The 15,519-nt window shown below is 42.5% G+C and overlaps 1 protein-coding gene across 10 annotated transcripts in view; it reads right to left on the minus strand.

Moving 5' to 3' along the window:
- Window positions 1-15,519, minus strand: part of PPFIBP2 (PPFIA binding protein 2) — a 197,166-nt gene that overhangs the window by 143,806 nt on the left and 37,841 nt on the right. For all 10 annotated transcript variants that reach the window (XM_067532155.1, XM_067532156.1, XM_067532157.1 and 7 more), the window contains exon 2: window positions 7,434-7,531. In XM_067532155.1, coding sequence (XP_067388256.1) covers window positions 7,434-7,497 — 64 coding nt within the window. In that variant the 5' untranslated portion in view covers window positions 7,498-7,531. The remainder of the gene's footprint in view (window positions 1-7,433; window positions 7,532-15,519) is intronic.

A 15,519-nucleotide genomic window follows, 5' to 3' on the forward strand; every position in this document is an offset into this window, starting at 1 on the left:
TTATTAGCGGTATGGTACAGCTTCCATATGAGGAGAGTCTGGGACTGTTTAGCTTAGAAAAGAAACAACTAACGGGGGTGCGTATATGAGAGAGGACTATATAATAATGAATGGTGTGGAGAAAGTGAATAAGGAAGTGTTCTTTACTCTTTCACATAACCAAGGGTCACCCAATGAAAGTCATAGGCAGCAGGTTTAAAAGAAACATAAGGAAGTACTTCATACAACGCACAGTGAACCTGTGGAACTCATTGCCAGGGGATGTGGTGAAGGCCAAAACTATACCTGGGTTAAAAAAAGAATTAGATAAATTCATGGAGGATAAGTTCATCAAAGGCTATTAGCCAAGACAGTCATGGATGCAATCCTATGCTGTGGGTGTCCCTAAACCTCTGACTGATAGAAGCAGGCACTGAATGATGGGGATAGATCACTTCATAATTGCCCTGTTCTGTTCATTCCCTCTGGCACTGGTCACTGTCTAAACACAGGACACTGGGCTGGATGAACAATTGATCTGACCCAGTATGGCCATTCTTATGTTCTTATTCTCTATCAACCAGACTCCTTGAGGAAAATACATTAAACTGAGCTAAAAAGTCTATGGATCTTTTAGGGATAACTTCCAGTAAAGGCCATTTTAATCTATTCAATTCAGTACATGACCAGAACAATCAGAGGAACATGAACCATTTACTCCTCAAAAGAAGAGAGAGTTTGGTTAAGCTCTATTCTATTTGGACAATTTCTTGTTAGTCCAACTTCTTTGCAAATGTTAACTAGTTACTTCTTCAGCAGTTGTATGCTGAATATATTCAGGTCACCTATACATTTTCAGTTTCCTTAGTAATAAATCAGAAATACAACAACTTTTACAAAAGGGAAAACTAAATAATTCCACTGATTAGCTGTTAAATTTTAAAACTCTTAGTGCCATCTCTGCTCCATAACTCTGCTGAAAATCAACACATAGTTACAGGGGTCTTTAGATCTTTACTTGTGGTCATTATCCAAAAAGGAATTAACGGATTGTCAGGCCAATGGCATAGAGAAACACTCTGTGACATAAACAATACAAAAATATTGAATGGGTTCAAAGCATTTTGCAAACATCAATCTCCACAGACCCCTCGTGACACAAACACAAATTTTATGACCCCCTTTTTGACAGAGAGGGAAGCTAAAGAAGGGAGAGTTAAATTACTTGCTCAAAGCCACAGAGTCAGTGTTGTGCCCCCATTCTGTGCAGGCTTTACCAGATCTGACATATGGGAAACATACTTAGAGCCTTGTGCTTACAAGGTAAGCAAGTCTTGCTAGCTAATGGATCGGTCCTGTTCATTGACAATCACATTACTCTCTTTTGCATTTCAAGGGAGATTTTAAACAAGGCAGCTAACTTTAGACTAATCATTCAGAATCCCTAATTCATACAGCCATGAAGGCGGGTTATCAGTACAGATGTACTGAAGCAGAAAAGGTTTGGGAATGCTGACCTATCTGTCAAATTTGATCAAGCACAGTACAATTCAATTTGGCAATCTATCTTGACAATCTTACCCTTATGCGCTCTAACACTAATATCATATTTTATATTGCACTGAGCTGCTTGGTCTAGAGTAAGATTGGAAAATATAATATTTGGATGAGCTATAGACATGTGTTGGGTCTATTCAGATTTGGGGAGACACTGTTTTCAAACTGAGAAGCCTAAAATTAGGGATATAAATCTCAGTTTAGGCACATGAAAAATATCAGGTCACTTATATGGGTGCCTAACTGTGTGCTTATCCTTAGGCAACCAAGTTGGAAAATCGTGGACATAATCTACTATTTTAATATTAAACTATGGCTAATATGTGGAATTATGATTATAAAAACTTTTTGTATAAAAAGCCAAAATTAAAAGGAAAATTCCGGGGCTGCATAACAAAGGCTGTATAGAGAAGTGTCTGAATATAATTAAAATTCGAAACTACCCAATGAGAATTAAATATGTGTAGAAATTCAGCCTCTTTTTCTGTGAAAAATGCAGATTTTAGGTCTTGAAAGTAGACATCTGCAAGGCAGAGAGCAGCAGCGTTGGATACATCTTTCCCATGGCACGCCTCTGGCCATACCCCACCACTACTCCACTCCATATCTCCACCCAAGCTTCACTTGGAAAAGAAACTTCTTTCTAGCAGATACTTAGATTTCAGCAACTACCCAGGTTGACTTCACCCTTGAATCCTAATAAGTCATCAGTCCTGGTACCCTTTTCCAAGCATCCAGTCCTTCCTTCTGAGCAACCTTCCCTATTTCATTTCCCTCTGATGATTTTGGAAAGCACCCAGGTTGGCCAGCAAAGCATTCTTGTCCTTCAGTCCATAGGCAGTTCGAAACAGAACCCTGGATATTTGGATCATGGAGCTGGGAGAAGAGAACCAAGCTTGGATTGTTGCCAGGTTCCTGGGTTTGGAACAGGATGGGCTATTAACTAGAATCCACATTCAAGGTTCAGAAGAGCTGTTTGCTCTCTGGGTCCGGGCAGGGTAGGTAATATAAAATTTTCAACAAGCCTGACAACCGTAAAGAAGAAGGATGGCCCAGTGGTCAGGGCACTGTCCGAGGACTTGGGAAACCGCATTTCAATTCCCTGTTCCACCACATGCTTCCCGTGTGACCTTGCACAAGTCACTTGGTCGTTCTGTGCCTCAGGTCCCCATCTGTAAAATGTCAATACCTCATAGGGGTACTGTGAGGATGAATACATTATAGTTTGGGGGACACTAAAGTACTGCAGCAATGGGGACCGTATAACTAACTAAAATATACTATCAATCTTTAAATTAAAAATAAAAATCCAAGAATATTCCCAGAAATAAACAAAACAAATTCTATTAAGGTAGATAAGAATGAGAGTACATTTCTTAAAAGAGTGTTTTCCAGATGGGGGGGATGCAGGAAGAATCTATGTGGGTCACAGACCTGATGCAGAGGGGAAGGAGTCAGACAGCAAGACCACCTGCAGCAACAACTCCTGTCCCATAGGGCTGGTCTAGCTCCCCATTCCCGGTGCTGCAACCTAGTGCATGGAGTCACTGTGCTACTTGGGTCTGGCCTGGCTGCTCCCCCCATGAGTGGTATTGTGACCTGATGCATTGGGGGGGGGGGGGGGCGGGGCGGGAGAGGCGGGGGGCAGCACCACTCACATTTGGCCTGGTCATGATGGACTGGCATCTGGACCAAACCTGACTGGTGCTGCCACCTTGTGCACCAGATTGCCATATTTCTAATAGGGAGCTGGGCCCACCCCATGATACAGAAGCCACTGCCCCGGGGTTGAGTGGGGGAGGGAGGGCTCACTCTCCAACCTCCCCCTCCCCCCCCAGGCCCTCAAGGCTTCCCCTCCACGCCAGGCTGGGATTAAGGTTCCAGTGCAGGGGCAGATAGTACTGCCGCAGATGGTTGGAGCCCCTCAGTGGGCCAAGGAGGAAGAAATGGCAGCAGCAGTAGACAAGGAGAATGACACTAGTCTATGATTTTACTCTGCTCCCCTCTGAATTTGGACCCCTGGCCAGGTTGCAGGGGAAAAAAATTACACAAAATGCAGTTGGTGGGTTGCCTTAGTAAAAAGTTTGGGAACCATGATCTTAAAAATCCTCACTATTTTATTATAATCTCCACCCAACTTCTCCAAGTGGCAGGAGACCCTCACTAGCTGCCACTCAAAATAAGCCTGTATCTGCTCTGTCATGTATGAGCACAAGGAGTATGGAGTTTCTCGGTATGCTACGACCAACATCCTGCTTCAGGTACAGGGGTAACCACAGGCTCTTATTGTAAATATTATCAGGGCTCACATGTGCAGAGTACAGGATCCAGGTTGATCTTTGGCCTGTACTCAGAGAATAAGTTTTCCATTTCATAAGGGGAAAGGAAATGGGGTGCAGAGGGGGGTCTACAGTCTATAGCAGGTTAGTGTCTCCAACTCATCCAGTGAAGGGTCAGATATGGGATGCTATGCTGTCTGGCCTGTAGCAGCAGGATTGGAAGGTGTGTTCTCCAGCATGCTGATGGCAGATGGATTTGCAGTTCACAGGTCAGCATGTTGTGTTTTCCGAGGAACAGTGGGCATACGTCCATGTTGGAAAAACATGGAGTAAAGCGATGCAGGGGTTAAGACTAGAACTTTACTGAGGATTTCCTGTCTTTTGAGCTTTTATACAAGTGATTTTGTAAAAATTATTATTATTAATAATAAAATAATAACAATAATAATAATGGATCCAATGTGTCCAATTAACATTGCTCAATTTTAACAAAATTCATTGTCAGGGAATTATGATATCTTAAAATAAACCAATTTTCCAGCTGATTCTGAATTAGATAAGAAAATATTCATAGACACTAGAATAAAAATTTGAGCCGTATAAAGCTCTTATATGAATCAGATCCCTCCAAGAGGTTTCTGTCTTGTTCATGACCTGCACGTACATTGTGGAAAAGAACTCTGTGCACCCACAGGCATGCCCAAACCCTTTAATTTGTTTCCGGAGCTTGGACACCAACACCACCATGAACTAGCTGGGAGTGGAATGTGTTGATTGCTGTACAAGTGAATATGCCAAGCTTCCATACACAAGTTGCTTTGCTTCTCTGTAGTCCTATATCCAGTGCTATGACAACCAAGTGAAGAAAAAATACTGTTTGGCAGCCTGGGACAATCAAAACCCAGTCTGAATAAGTAAAAACTCTTTGCTTACTGACCGAGAGTACATTCCTCAGTGCATGGGCACATTCAAAACTCAGAACTGGCCCCGTATCTCGGTTACTGTGCAAATACTAATCCATTACAGAAGAAATACATAATATACCCAACTAGCTCATGTAATGCTTTACTAAACTGCTCTCTGCAGTCAGCTATGACTAACTCTACACTAGGTTTTCCTTCTAAACAGCATCTATCATTAAATACATATGGTCATCTACTGAATAAGGGCACAACTCCCATCTGCAAAAGCTCCTAGAATATCAGTGCAATGACACACAGGTGGCAGTCTCTACTCCTCAACTTTCCTTGTCCAGGTTCACAGGAACTCCATTTCCTCCACAAAAGGTTAATACAGCCTGACTCTTTCAGGAAGGAGATTATAGGAGTTAGTATTTACGTTGGATACTCTCTCTATGTACCAATGGAAACTTCACATAACAAAACATAGCATCACTCAGATGACCTACAAGAGGTATCTATTTGCCTACAGCTCACATGGCCTATAACTCACAGCAGGGAGACTTCAGAGAATTTGAGACATGTTAGGAAGCATCTACAACTAATTCTAGAGTTTGGAATGCTGCAGCTGACCGGACTCAAAGGATGACAAAGTTTAAATGTACGCCCATGCTAGAATCACATACAACTTCTCCTTCCTTCTCTCCCATCCCACACAAAAAAACCCACAAAAACAAAACACCTGCAACAGAAAACCCATTTTAAATCCAAAAGACTTTATTTAAATGGAAAAAAATGTATGTTTCTGACTGAGTTTTTAAAACAATTCAAGATGTGATATAATGATATCATCAACCTGTGCTGAGCTTTGAAAGTGTTCCCTTGGAAAGAAGACATAAGGTAAAAAAAATGTAAGTGCCTAGGTGATTTGTGAACCTATGATCCATTTTCAAAAGCAACTCAGCAGCCCAAGTCTCTCAAACTCAGTGGCATATAAGCACATTTGAAAATGTTACCCATGATTATTACATCACACTAAGTTTGCTACTGTTGAAAAAACACATTTATTCTAAATCCCCTAATTTCTGAAAACAAGACCCTTTGGTCTGGAATAAATGTCATTTTGGGGTAGAGGGTTGTAACACTCTGTTTGCATAGTTTTTTGAGTTGGTAATAGGTAGAAAAACAATAAACAAAATTCTAATAATCTCCTACTGGCTAAAACATTTTTCAAGTGATTTTATGTTTGGTGAAAAAGAGAAAAAAGAAAAATAATGCCTACTTCTAAACAGTCAAGTTTGTCTGGACCTTGTCCTCATTGGCATGAAGAGTTGTTTGGGGATATGTTGGGCCCTGCACAGCATATATGTTTCAAATCAGACTAGATGATCAGACCAGATGATCACTGTGGTCCCTTCTGGACTCGGAATCTGTGGAAGTATTTTCCATATGTTCTGTACCTTTATAGATCAGGTTGCCTACTTGCTAAAGTTATCTATGACCTGCTACAGCTTGTGTGCCCAGAAGGAGGAGGACATTTGTGGTTGGATCAGATCCTTTAAAATAAAAATCCTGGACATGTACCTTATTACTCAGAGTTATGGGGTACTTTGGCACTAATATTTTGAGGCTCCATTATGAGCCTCCTGAGGCTGATCTTTACTTGGAAGTGGTGAAGAAACACGTAACTGAAGTGCCATATGCTGGATTCATCCTCCTGGGTAGTAGAAGAGAATGAGGTGCAGAGTATTACTACATATTTAAAAAGCTGTAACAAGTGATCTCCCATTGTGCAGAGGATGAGTCATAGCCGTGCCCAGATATCTATCCTGAGAGCGTGCTCAGATGATGATGGTGCCTGTGCAAACCCAAAGGCCAGTGGAGTCCTAACCACAGAGGCCTTGCCCCCTTCTTGTATACGGAATGCTGGGAGACAGACAGGCTTGCTTTTGTGTGGGTGTATCAGAGGACTGCCAAGTGCTCCTTGTACCATCTACATCTCTGTGCAGGCAGATACATAATTTAGCACTGGGAACTGGAGTTCTTGTATACAGCAAAGAAGTTATATAATTTCACTCCTTAGCTCTCTGAAACAAAACTAACAGCACATCACTTAAAAAAATACTGGATGGTTCAGTCTTGGCAAGATCTCTGAATTAGTGTTGCAAACACAAATTTAAGTTTTGACATTCAACATTTAACACACAAACTGTGTGCTGTTTCCCAAGAACTCAGTGACCAAGCCCATGCTGTAAGGCAAATTTGGGAATTAGTGGTTATTATAATATTCATGAGATTTCAACAGAACAAGCTCCTGCTAGCAGACACTCCTATCACACATGCTAGCATGTATTTAATTCTTCTTATAACTTCATAGAGAGGTAAATTTGTCTTACGGCAATACTATGAGGTGGGGTTTTTTAACTCATTTATCTAAAATAATCTTGCAGATGCAAAGATTTCCAGTGCCCAAACTGTTATTGTTTGTCTTTGAAATGTGTGTTTAGTTGTTTTTTTAGGGGGGTGTGGAGGTGAGAGAGAGAAAGAGAGGGAGGGACAGAAAAAGACAGAGACTCAGAAAGACAAAGTTGGTAACAAAAACAAGGGCCTGAGTGTCCTCAACTCTCACTGGTTGTCAAAGGGAGTTGCAGCTACTCAACGTTTTTCAAGATCAGGTTCCAACCAAATCAGTTTGGTCTCAAATAAAGCAGTATCATACCTGCAATGATATCATCCATCTGCTCTAGGGCTGCTTCAAGCATATGACTAGCATCAGAAGCCATGATTTCTGACTTGCCCAAGCCTTTATTCCTCCTACTGGAAAAAAATAAAAAGAGGGAGATGAAGCCATGCATATTACATTAAATCACAGACATTTTAGAGAACATACTTCGGTACTACTCTGCTGTAAACTGAACCACGTGAGCTAAATTTACCCACTGGCACAATAAGACACAATGCCATAAAAATGCCGATGGAGTCACTTCTGCTTCTAGCAATGATTTTAGCCCAGCATTTCCAGATGTTCATTTAATATTTTTGCCGTAGTTTTTCTTCTATGCACTTTCACCAAAATCAGCAATATCTCAGTTCCCAAATGGGTCAAAGATCATGCAACTCCTCTGCCAAATTCCTGTCCAAGTAACAGTTCCTATAATCAACAGATAACATTTCAAAAGAAAACAGAACACGCACCGCCATTTGGCAGCCTGTGCTAGGCAAGGGTGCTGGAGACAAGGGGTGGGAGAGTAAGGGGAGGGTGATTGTCCCCCCCATTTTTTAAACAGGGGGTCACGCCCCCCATTTTTAAGAACCGCAATTCAGAAGGGCACAGTGAGGGGTGTCCCAGGCTCCCCCCCGGCTCCTGACTGAAGCTGGATATGTGGTGACCAAGTGGAGCAAGGATGTGTGTGCTTGTGCAGTTGCAACCCCTTTTGGAGTACACTTTCCACTAACAGGTGCCCCTGGTATTCAAGCTGTGTTATAGGCCTGGTCTACACTGGCAACTTAGGTCGACTTAAAGTCACTTAAGTCGACTTACTTACACCCGCGTCTACACTGGCACCACTGTTCATTCGAATTAAGGTGTCTCTAAAATCAACTTAATAAGACCACCTCTGCAAGTGGCATAGCACCTAATTCGAATTTGTTAAATCGATTGTCAGTGTAGACACAATGGAACTTAAATCGAATTAATTGACCTCTGGAATGTATCCCACAATGCCCCATTTTGACCGTTCTGGACAGTTACGCTGTGCTGCTCAGTGGTCACGCGAGCAGGAAATGTCCCCTCCCCTCAAGCCCCAGGAAGATTTGAATTTTCATTTCCTGTGCTGTGGAGAGAGCTTTGTCACTGTTCCCCACGTGGCTTCTGCAAAGCCCAAACGCGCTCCAGCATGGAGTTGACCAGAGGTCTTAGATCTCATTGGTCTGTGGGACGAAGAGTCCATTCTGGCTCAGCTCAGAGCCAACAAAAGGAATCTGGACATTTCTGGGAAAATATCCCAGGACATGCTGGAGAATGGACACAAGAGGGACGCGCAGCAGTGCCACATGAAGATCAAGGAGCTGCACCAGTTGTATCAGAAAGCCAGGGAAGCTAACAGCTGTTCTGGCTCCTCGCCCAAAAAATGCCGGTTCTATGATGAGGTGCATGCAATTCTCGGTGGCAATCCCACCACGGTGCAGCCCCGCAGCATCGATACCTCTGCTAGGACACAGTCCATGGACAATGATGAGGACTCTGTGGATGAGGAGGAGGAAGCTGAGGAGAGCAGGGTGCAGGAGAGCGGGGTGTCCGTTCTCCCAGAAAGTCAGGACTTATTCCTGACCTCCGAGCAGTCCAGCAGCACACAGGAGAGCACAAATGATCCTGGGGAAGGCACATCTGGTGATTTTTTTTCTTCTTAGCATTTCAGTCCCTTTACATTGGGTGGGGGGGAGGCACGAAGGGGATCTCAGGCGTTTTGGTGACTACTGGGGGGTTACCCAGGGATCAGTTTTTTATGTGATAAGAAATGCTACGTTTATCATCAGTTGATATCTCACAGAAACTTTCATGTATGTAATCTGTTATCCTTCGCAAAACTTTTCAGGGTAGGGCTACCTTGTTCCTCCCTCCATGGTAGGATACTTCGCTGCAATCAAGGTAGCCTGCATCATGGTGGAACACTGCTGGTACCCCGCTGCATCCAGTAGATCTGTGTTTTAAACAGCCTCCCCCCCCCCCCCCCACGCTATCCGCAGTTCCTCTCTGTGAGGGTTTAAAATACAAGCAGAGCTCCCCACCCCCCACCACTACGCTGTCCGCAGTTCTTCTCTGAAATGGCACAGCGGAGCAGATCGTTCTGGGACGTCAGGAATGGAATGAGCCTCTGTGTTTGCCCTGCACACTATATGGAGATTATTGTCTACATTATATCAGGGGATCACTATCTAAATTGTTACATTTGTATCGTTTTCTTCACTATGCTAACTGTGGCTACCTTGTTATTTTTCTTTCATTCTGTAGACACCTCAGCACTGGACCGACCCTTAAGAAATGCTGCGGAAAGACTGTCTCAGATTAGAAAGAGGAAAAAAAAAAAAGCAGAGATGACATGTTTGGCCAGCTCATGAATGCCTCAGCTGCCGCAGAGACAGAGCAAACAGCGTGGAGGCTGACCTTGTCCCAGAATATGGACAGGGAGAGTCGCTGAGAAATGATGGAGCACGATCGCAGTACCACGCAAGAAATGCTGCGAATCATGCGGGACCAAGCAGACATGCTCCGGCAGCTTGTGGAGCTTCAGGAGGAGCGGAGGCAGGACAGAGTCCTGCTGCAGCCCCTCCATAATGCTCCTCAACCGAGGGCTTTGCCACACTCCCCCTCTCCCACCCCAAAGAGGTCTCGGAGGAGAATGGCCAGGCTGCAGTACATGCTCACATCCATCCCGGTGGAGGCAAGCAGAAAGCAACGGTGGACACGCTAATAGCTGGCCAACAAGCTACCAACCTACCCCTTGAGACAGTGAATGAACACTCCCTTCCCCCATTACTAGAATGTTAAGAAATAAAGTTTTGCATCATTTCAACACGTTTCTTTATTAAATCATATCTTGTTCAGGTGGGATTGGGCGGGCACAGATATCGAGGGGGGGGGGGGGTGTTCACCAAAGGCACACAACATACAGGAATAGAAATCAGTCCTGCATCTCATTGCACAACCTGGTTTTCAAAGCTTCCCTAATGCAAAGCGCTCCACGGTTAGCTCTCAGCATAGTGCTGGCATCTGGCTGCTCATAACTGGCAGCCAATCTTTCTGCCTCCACAGCCCAACCCTGGGGGAACCTCTCACCCTTCGCTTCACACACATTATGAAGAACACAGCAAGCAGATATCATAGAGGGGAGGTACTTCTCAGTCATGTCCAGCCTAGTGAGGAGACTCCTCCATCTACCTTTTAAACGCCCAAAGGCACATTCTACAACCATTCTGCAACTGCTTAACCTCTTATTAAAACACTCCTTGTCACTGTCAAGGTGACCGGTGTAGGGCTTCATTAGCCAAGGGAGCAAGGGGTAAGCAAGATTCCCCAGGATCACTATTGGCATTTCCATACCCCCGATGTGAATTTTTTGGTCAGGGAAGAAAGTGCCCGCCTGCATCTTAAAGAACTGCCCCGAGTTATGAAATACACGAGCATCATGCACCTTCCCAGACCACCCCACACAGATGTCGGTGAAACGACCCCTGTGATCCACAAGCCCCTGCAGGACCATGGAAAAATACCCCTTGAGGTTTATGTACTCGGCCGCTAGGTGAGCAGGTGCTAAGATAGGGATGGGCATCCCATCAATGGCCCCCCCGCAGTTTGGGAACCCCATCGTGCCAAACCCCTCCACTATGTCCTGCACATTTCCCAAAGTCACTATCCTTCGTAGCAGAAGTCTATTGATGGCACTGCACACTTGAATCATGGCAGTGTCTACTGTAGATTTACCAACTCCGAATTGATTCCCAATCGAGCAGTAACAGTCGGGGGTTGCCAGCTTCCACAGAGCAATGGCGACTCTCTTCTCCACCATCAGAGCTTGTCTCAAGCGAGTATTAACGCGCTTCAGGGACGGGGCCAGCTCCGAGCACAGTTCAAGGAAAGTTGCCTTTCGCATATGAAAGTTTTGCAGCCACTGATCATCATCCCACAGCTGCATAACGATGCGGTCCCACCACTCTGTGCTTGTTTCCCTGCACCAGAACTGGCGCTCCACAGATGGCAGATGACTCATTACAGCCTCCAGCAATCAGGAATTGCTCTGCTCAATGTCTTGTAGCAAGGTAGCCCCAGTGGCATCGGTGTTGTCTCTGCTTCGGCTTCTTGCTCTATTTCTAAAATAATCGATAAGCCACGATGTATTTGTCATGCTCACAATTATAGTGCAGAGCTGAGCTCGCTCCATGTCTCTGCAGCTATGGTGATCGCGGGGAGTAAAAAAGGGCGCGAAAATACTTTTCCTTTTTGTTGGAGGGGTGGGGGAGAAAGGAGGGGAAGCAGCATTGCATCTTGGGATGATGACACTCGTCCCAACAGCCACCAAGGCTAGTTGCACTGTGGGATAGCTACCCACATTGCACTGCTTTGCAATTCGAATTAAGGCTGGTCAGTGTAAACACAAGAGACCAGCGCAAACAGCTTAGTGTGTACACGGTGCTGCGATTTCTAAAAATCGGCTGCTGAAAGTCGACTTAAAGAAAGTCGACTTCCCACAGCAGTGTAGACATAGCCATAGATAATTGAGTCTATTTTGTTTATCCAATAATAGCTATGAGAACACAACATTAGCTTTTTCTCAATGAATGAACCAGACTGCTCTCATGCCAAGTGTTGCTCCTGAGACTTGAAATTTCTGAATAGCAGTCTTAGATTAATTTAATTCAGAGCCATGCAGGAGTCTTTGCTAAAGATGTTTGCACTGGGACATTTTTATGGTCATAAAATCTTACAAACATATGTGGTTAAACAAGTTCTTTCACAGAAGGGTGTAGAAGGAAAGTTACTCCTTTTTGTGGAATAACATGTTCACCTAAAATGAACTTTAAATTATGCTATTTTTAAGTGACAAACTTTAACAAAGAACTTCTGGCCATAATTCACTTAAAAGGGGATGTTTAAGAAGAAAATGAGATGTGTCCCTTACCTATATGAATACGAGCACCAGTTCTAAAGGCTGGAGAATAAGGAAGTCGCCATGGCTGCCAACTTCCTAGAACTGTACTGCATTTTTTTCTTGATTAATACATTGGTGGAGTGTGGAAAAAACCATAGATAATACCAGATTTGATAGTGCAGTACTTAGTTTAATGATTGGATATTTTTAAAACAATCTTTTTTTTAAGTGGGGGAATGCCACAACCAACCTTTCTTATCTTTCTATTTACTTAACCAACCATACTTTAGATCCCAAAGAATAAAGAAAGCTATTGTTCCTTGATCAGAAATAACCCAAATTTGCTGACTTCCAAGGCATGCCACAAAAGTCATCTGTTTGACAGAGTCTCTGTAGAAGGCTGAGGGTTTGCTTCCTATGTAATGAAGGGGGTAGGTGGTTGGCCAAGTCCCTGTGGAACTGGTGATTTTAATTCTGATGAGATTTGATTCAATAGTATTTATTGTAGGTTTAGTTATATTAGGGTACCTAGAGTCCTGGATAGGTAATTTTATTATTTTAATAAATCATTAATAAATTAAAAAGTTAATAAATAAATATCTCCAATGACAAGCTATGTATATGAAGATATTTTTATATGGTATTCACCCAGTGGTAGTTCTATTGTCCACTTTCAATGACATGAACGGTAATTATACACCCACATTTATTCTCTCAATTGCAAACTTCCTGGAGATAAACACTAGGATGCAGAATCAACCAGGCATAAAATAGAATTGTGCATTAAAATGTAATTATCCTTTTTTTGTTTACCAGGGGAACAGTCATGCAATACTGAAAGAGTACCTAAAGCTAAGAGTCCAAACCTTAGTGCCATAAGAAACATTGTAGCTCAGTAATGAACCTGATACAGTGGAAAACAGAATCATAGAAATATAGGTCTGAAAGGGACCTCAGTTCAAGAGATCATCTCCCTTGCTTCAGATTAGGCTAATTACTTCTTGTCCTGCCAAGAGCCATCCTCTTTATAATAGCACTCAACATATTTGAATACTGTTACCAGGTCCCTATGTTTGTTATCAAGTAAAGATAACTTACTCCAGTTACAAATCAATAATCCTGTGATGCACGCTTTTCTCCATAGTGCTTGATGAAATATTCACAAAGTTAATGATAAACGACTTTTCTGTTTAATCTTTGCACTACTAATCATTCTCCCATCCATCCAGTGGGGATAACACTACATTTTTACTTTGGGTCTTTTTCTACGAAGTTGTTCTGTTAACATAAAGGTTATTTTATAATCTTAGGAAGATTAATAGACCAATTCCAACAACAGACTAACTCCTACACTCTTAATAAATGCAGAGTAGGGATGGGAATAACGATTTTTGGCAGGTGTTTTTTTTGTTTTTGTTTTTTTTTTTAAAGGCACAATCCCAGTTCACACCCCTCCCAACAGATGATTATTTATGCAGAAAAAGACCATTTAAAACTAAGCAGAACCGTATTTTTCATATAAGGATATTGTCGACCTTCTGTACAGCTGATTATAAGCAGTCTGTGCAGAAAGGGCTGTTTTGTATGGCTGATAAGCTATAGCAGGCATATGTATTTATTCTCTATAGCATATGTGGTAACTTTAGACTGCCACAAGAAACACTGAAACCAATTTCTGCTAGATATGATGATTATGATGATGAAGGCAACTAAGCTTTTCAAAATATGACCATGTGGTGCACAATGCACTAAGCTTGAACAAGTCCAGAAGGCACGTGTCCCTCACCCTGTATACATAAAGGACAAGAACTTTCCCAACCCTCCCTTGATTTCCAGAGCCAGTCCCTCAGAAAAAAGCCAAATTTCAGCACTCCACTTCAAAATAAGCACTGAAGTCTAAATATTCATCTACAATCTCCAATAGAAGTGGTTAGCTTTTGACTGCACAGCCCCAAGGTTGGCCCTAACAGTTTCCGCTGAAGTATGTTGAGTAAGCATTGCTAGATCAGGTTACTTCCTGTTGGATCTGATGCTATGTACCAAAAACTATTCAATAACAGTGGGCCAAATCCTGCTCCATTTCACCAATGTGATACCACTGCAATCACTCTGCATTGCCATTTGTGCTTCACATCTGAAATATCTAATGGGAGAAAGCTCATCCAGTGTTGTGATCCCTTAATAGGGATAATATACAGGTTTTTAATGATCTTAGCTGTTGGGAGAATAAAGCTTTAGTGCCTTAAAAATTATAAAAGGCCCTTTGACTATTAATACTTATTTACTTGCTTTCAATTTCCCTCTGAGTTCTTTGTTGTTTTCAAACAAAGGGTCTGACTTCCTACTTATGGAAGAGACCATGATCTGCTTTGTGTTAGATTTATTATTCAGTTTGTGGTTTGCTACAAAAATAATTTGATAATTAAGCTGGTAAAAATATCAAGGGTGTAAAACTGAACTGACTGGTCAGATTTCCTTCTGGCAACAAACCTAAGAGGAGACAGGAAGTTGAATCTTTGGAGAGTTCTTTCTTCCTCACTTATTTATATTAGAAAGATAATTGAGTTTCTAGGTCAAGAAATCAACATTACTCAGAAGCTTTTCTTGAAAAATGATTTTGCTGAAAAATCCATAGATTTTTTTCATTTTGTTTTCTCACCAATCCTACTAAGAATAAACTTGACAAGTGAATGTGGGGGCAGGGGGTGATAGAGAAAAAACAAAAAAAGCACACACACCACCAAAAGCATCCCAAGTTTCAGAAAAATCATGGAATTTGGAGATGAGCACCACCTATAATTAAGTCCATCTTGTCCATTCACTGCCAGTGAAGGACAATTCCCTCTTTTAAGTCACTTATATAGTGAAGCTTCCATCACTTTCTTGGGAGACTGTTCACCAGTGTGTCCCATTTACCCTAGTTTAACTGCCAGATCCTCTGGGTGTCACTTATCTATCCCTCTTCCATGATAGCAGAGAATACTGTGACTTAATGAAGCAAGCACAGAGGGAATACCAGCTTTCTATTGCTCATCAGCACTTCGACTGACTGATTCACATTTAAAACGTGATGATGTTGGGCTCAGAGACCCTTATATGTCAGTGCATCTCTATTCAGCAAAGCACATAATCTCATAACTGGGATTTAGCATGTATTTA

This window comes from Emydura macquarii, unplaced genomic scaffold (assembly GCF_026122565.2).
Source record: "Emydura macquarii macquarii isolate MOO-44397 ecotype Brisbane River unplaced genomic scaffold, CSIRO-AGI_Emac_v2 contig_3240, whole genome shotgun sequence".
NCBI classification, from domain to species: domain Eukaryota; kingdom Metazoa; phylum Chordata; order Testudines; family Chelidae; genus Emydura; species Emydura macquarii.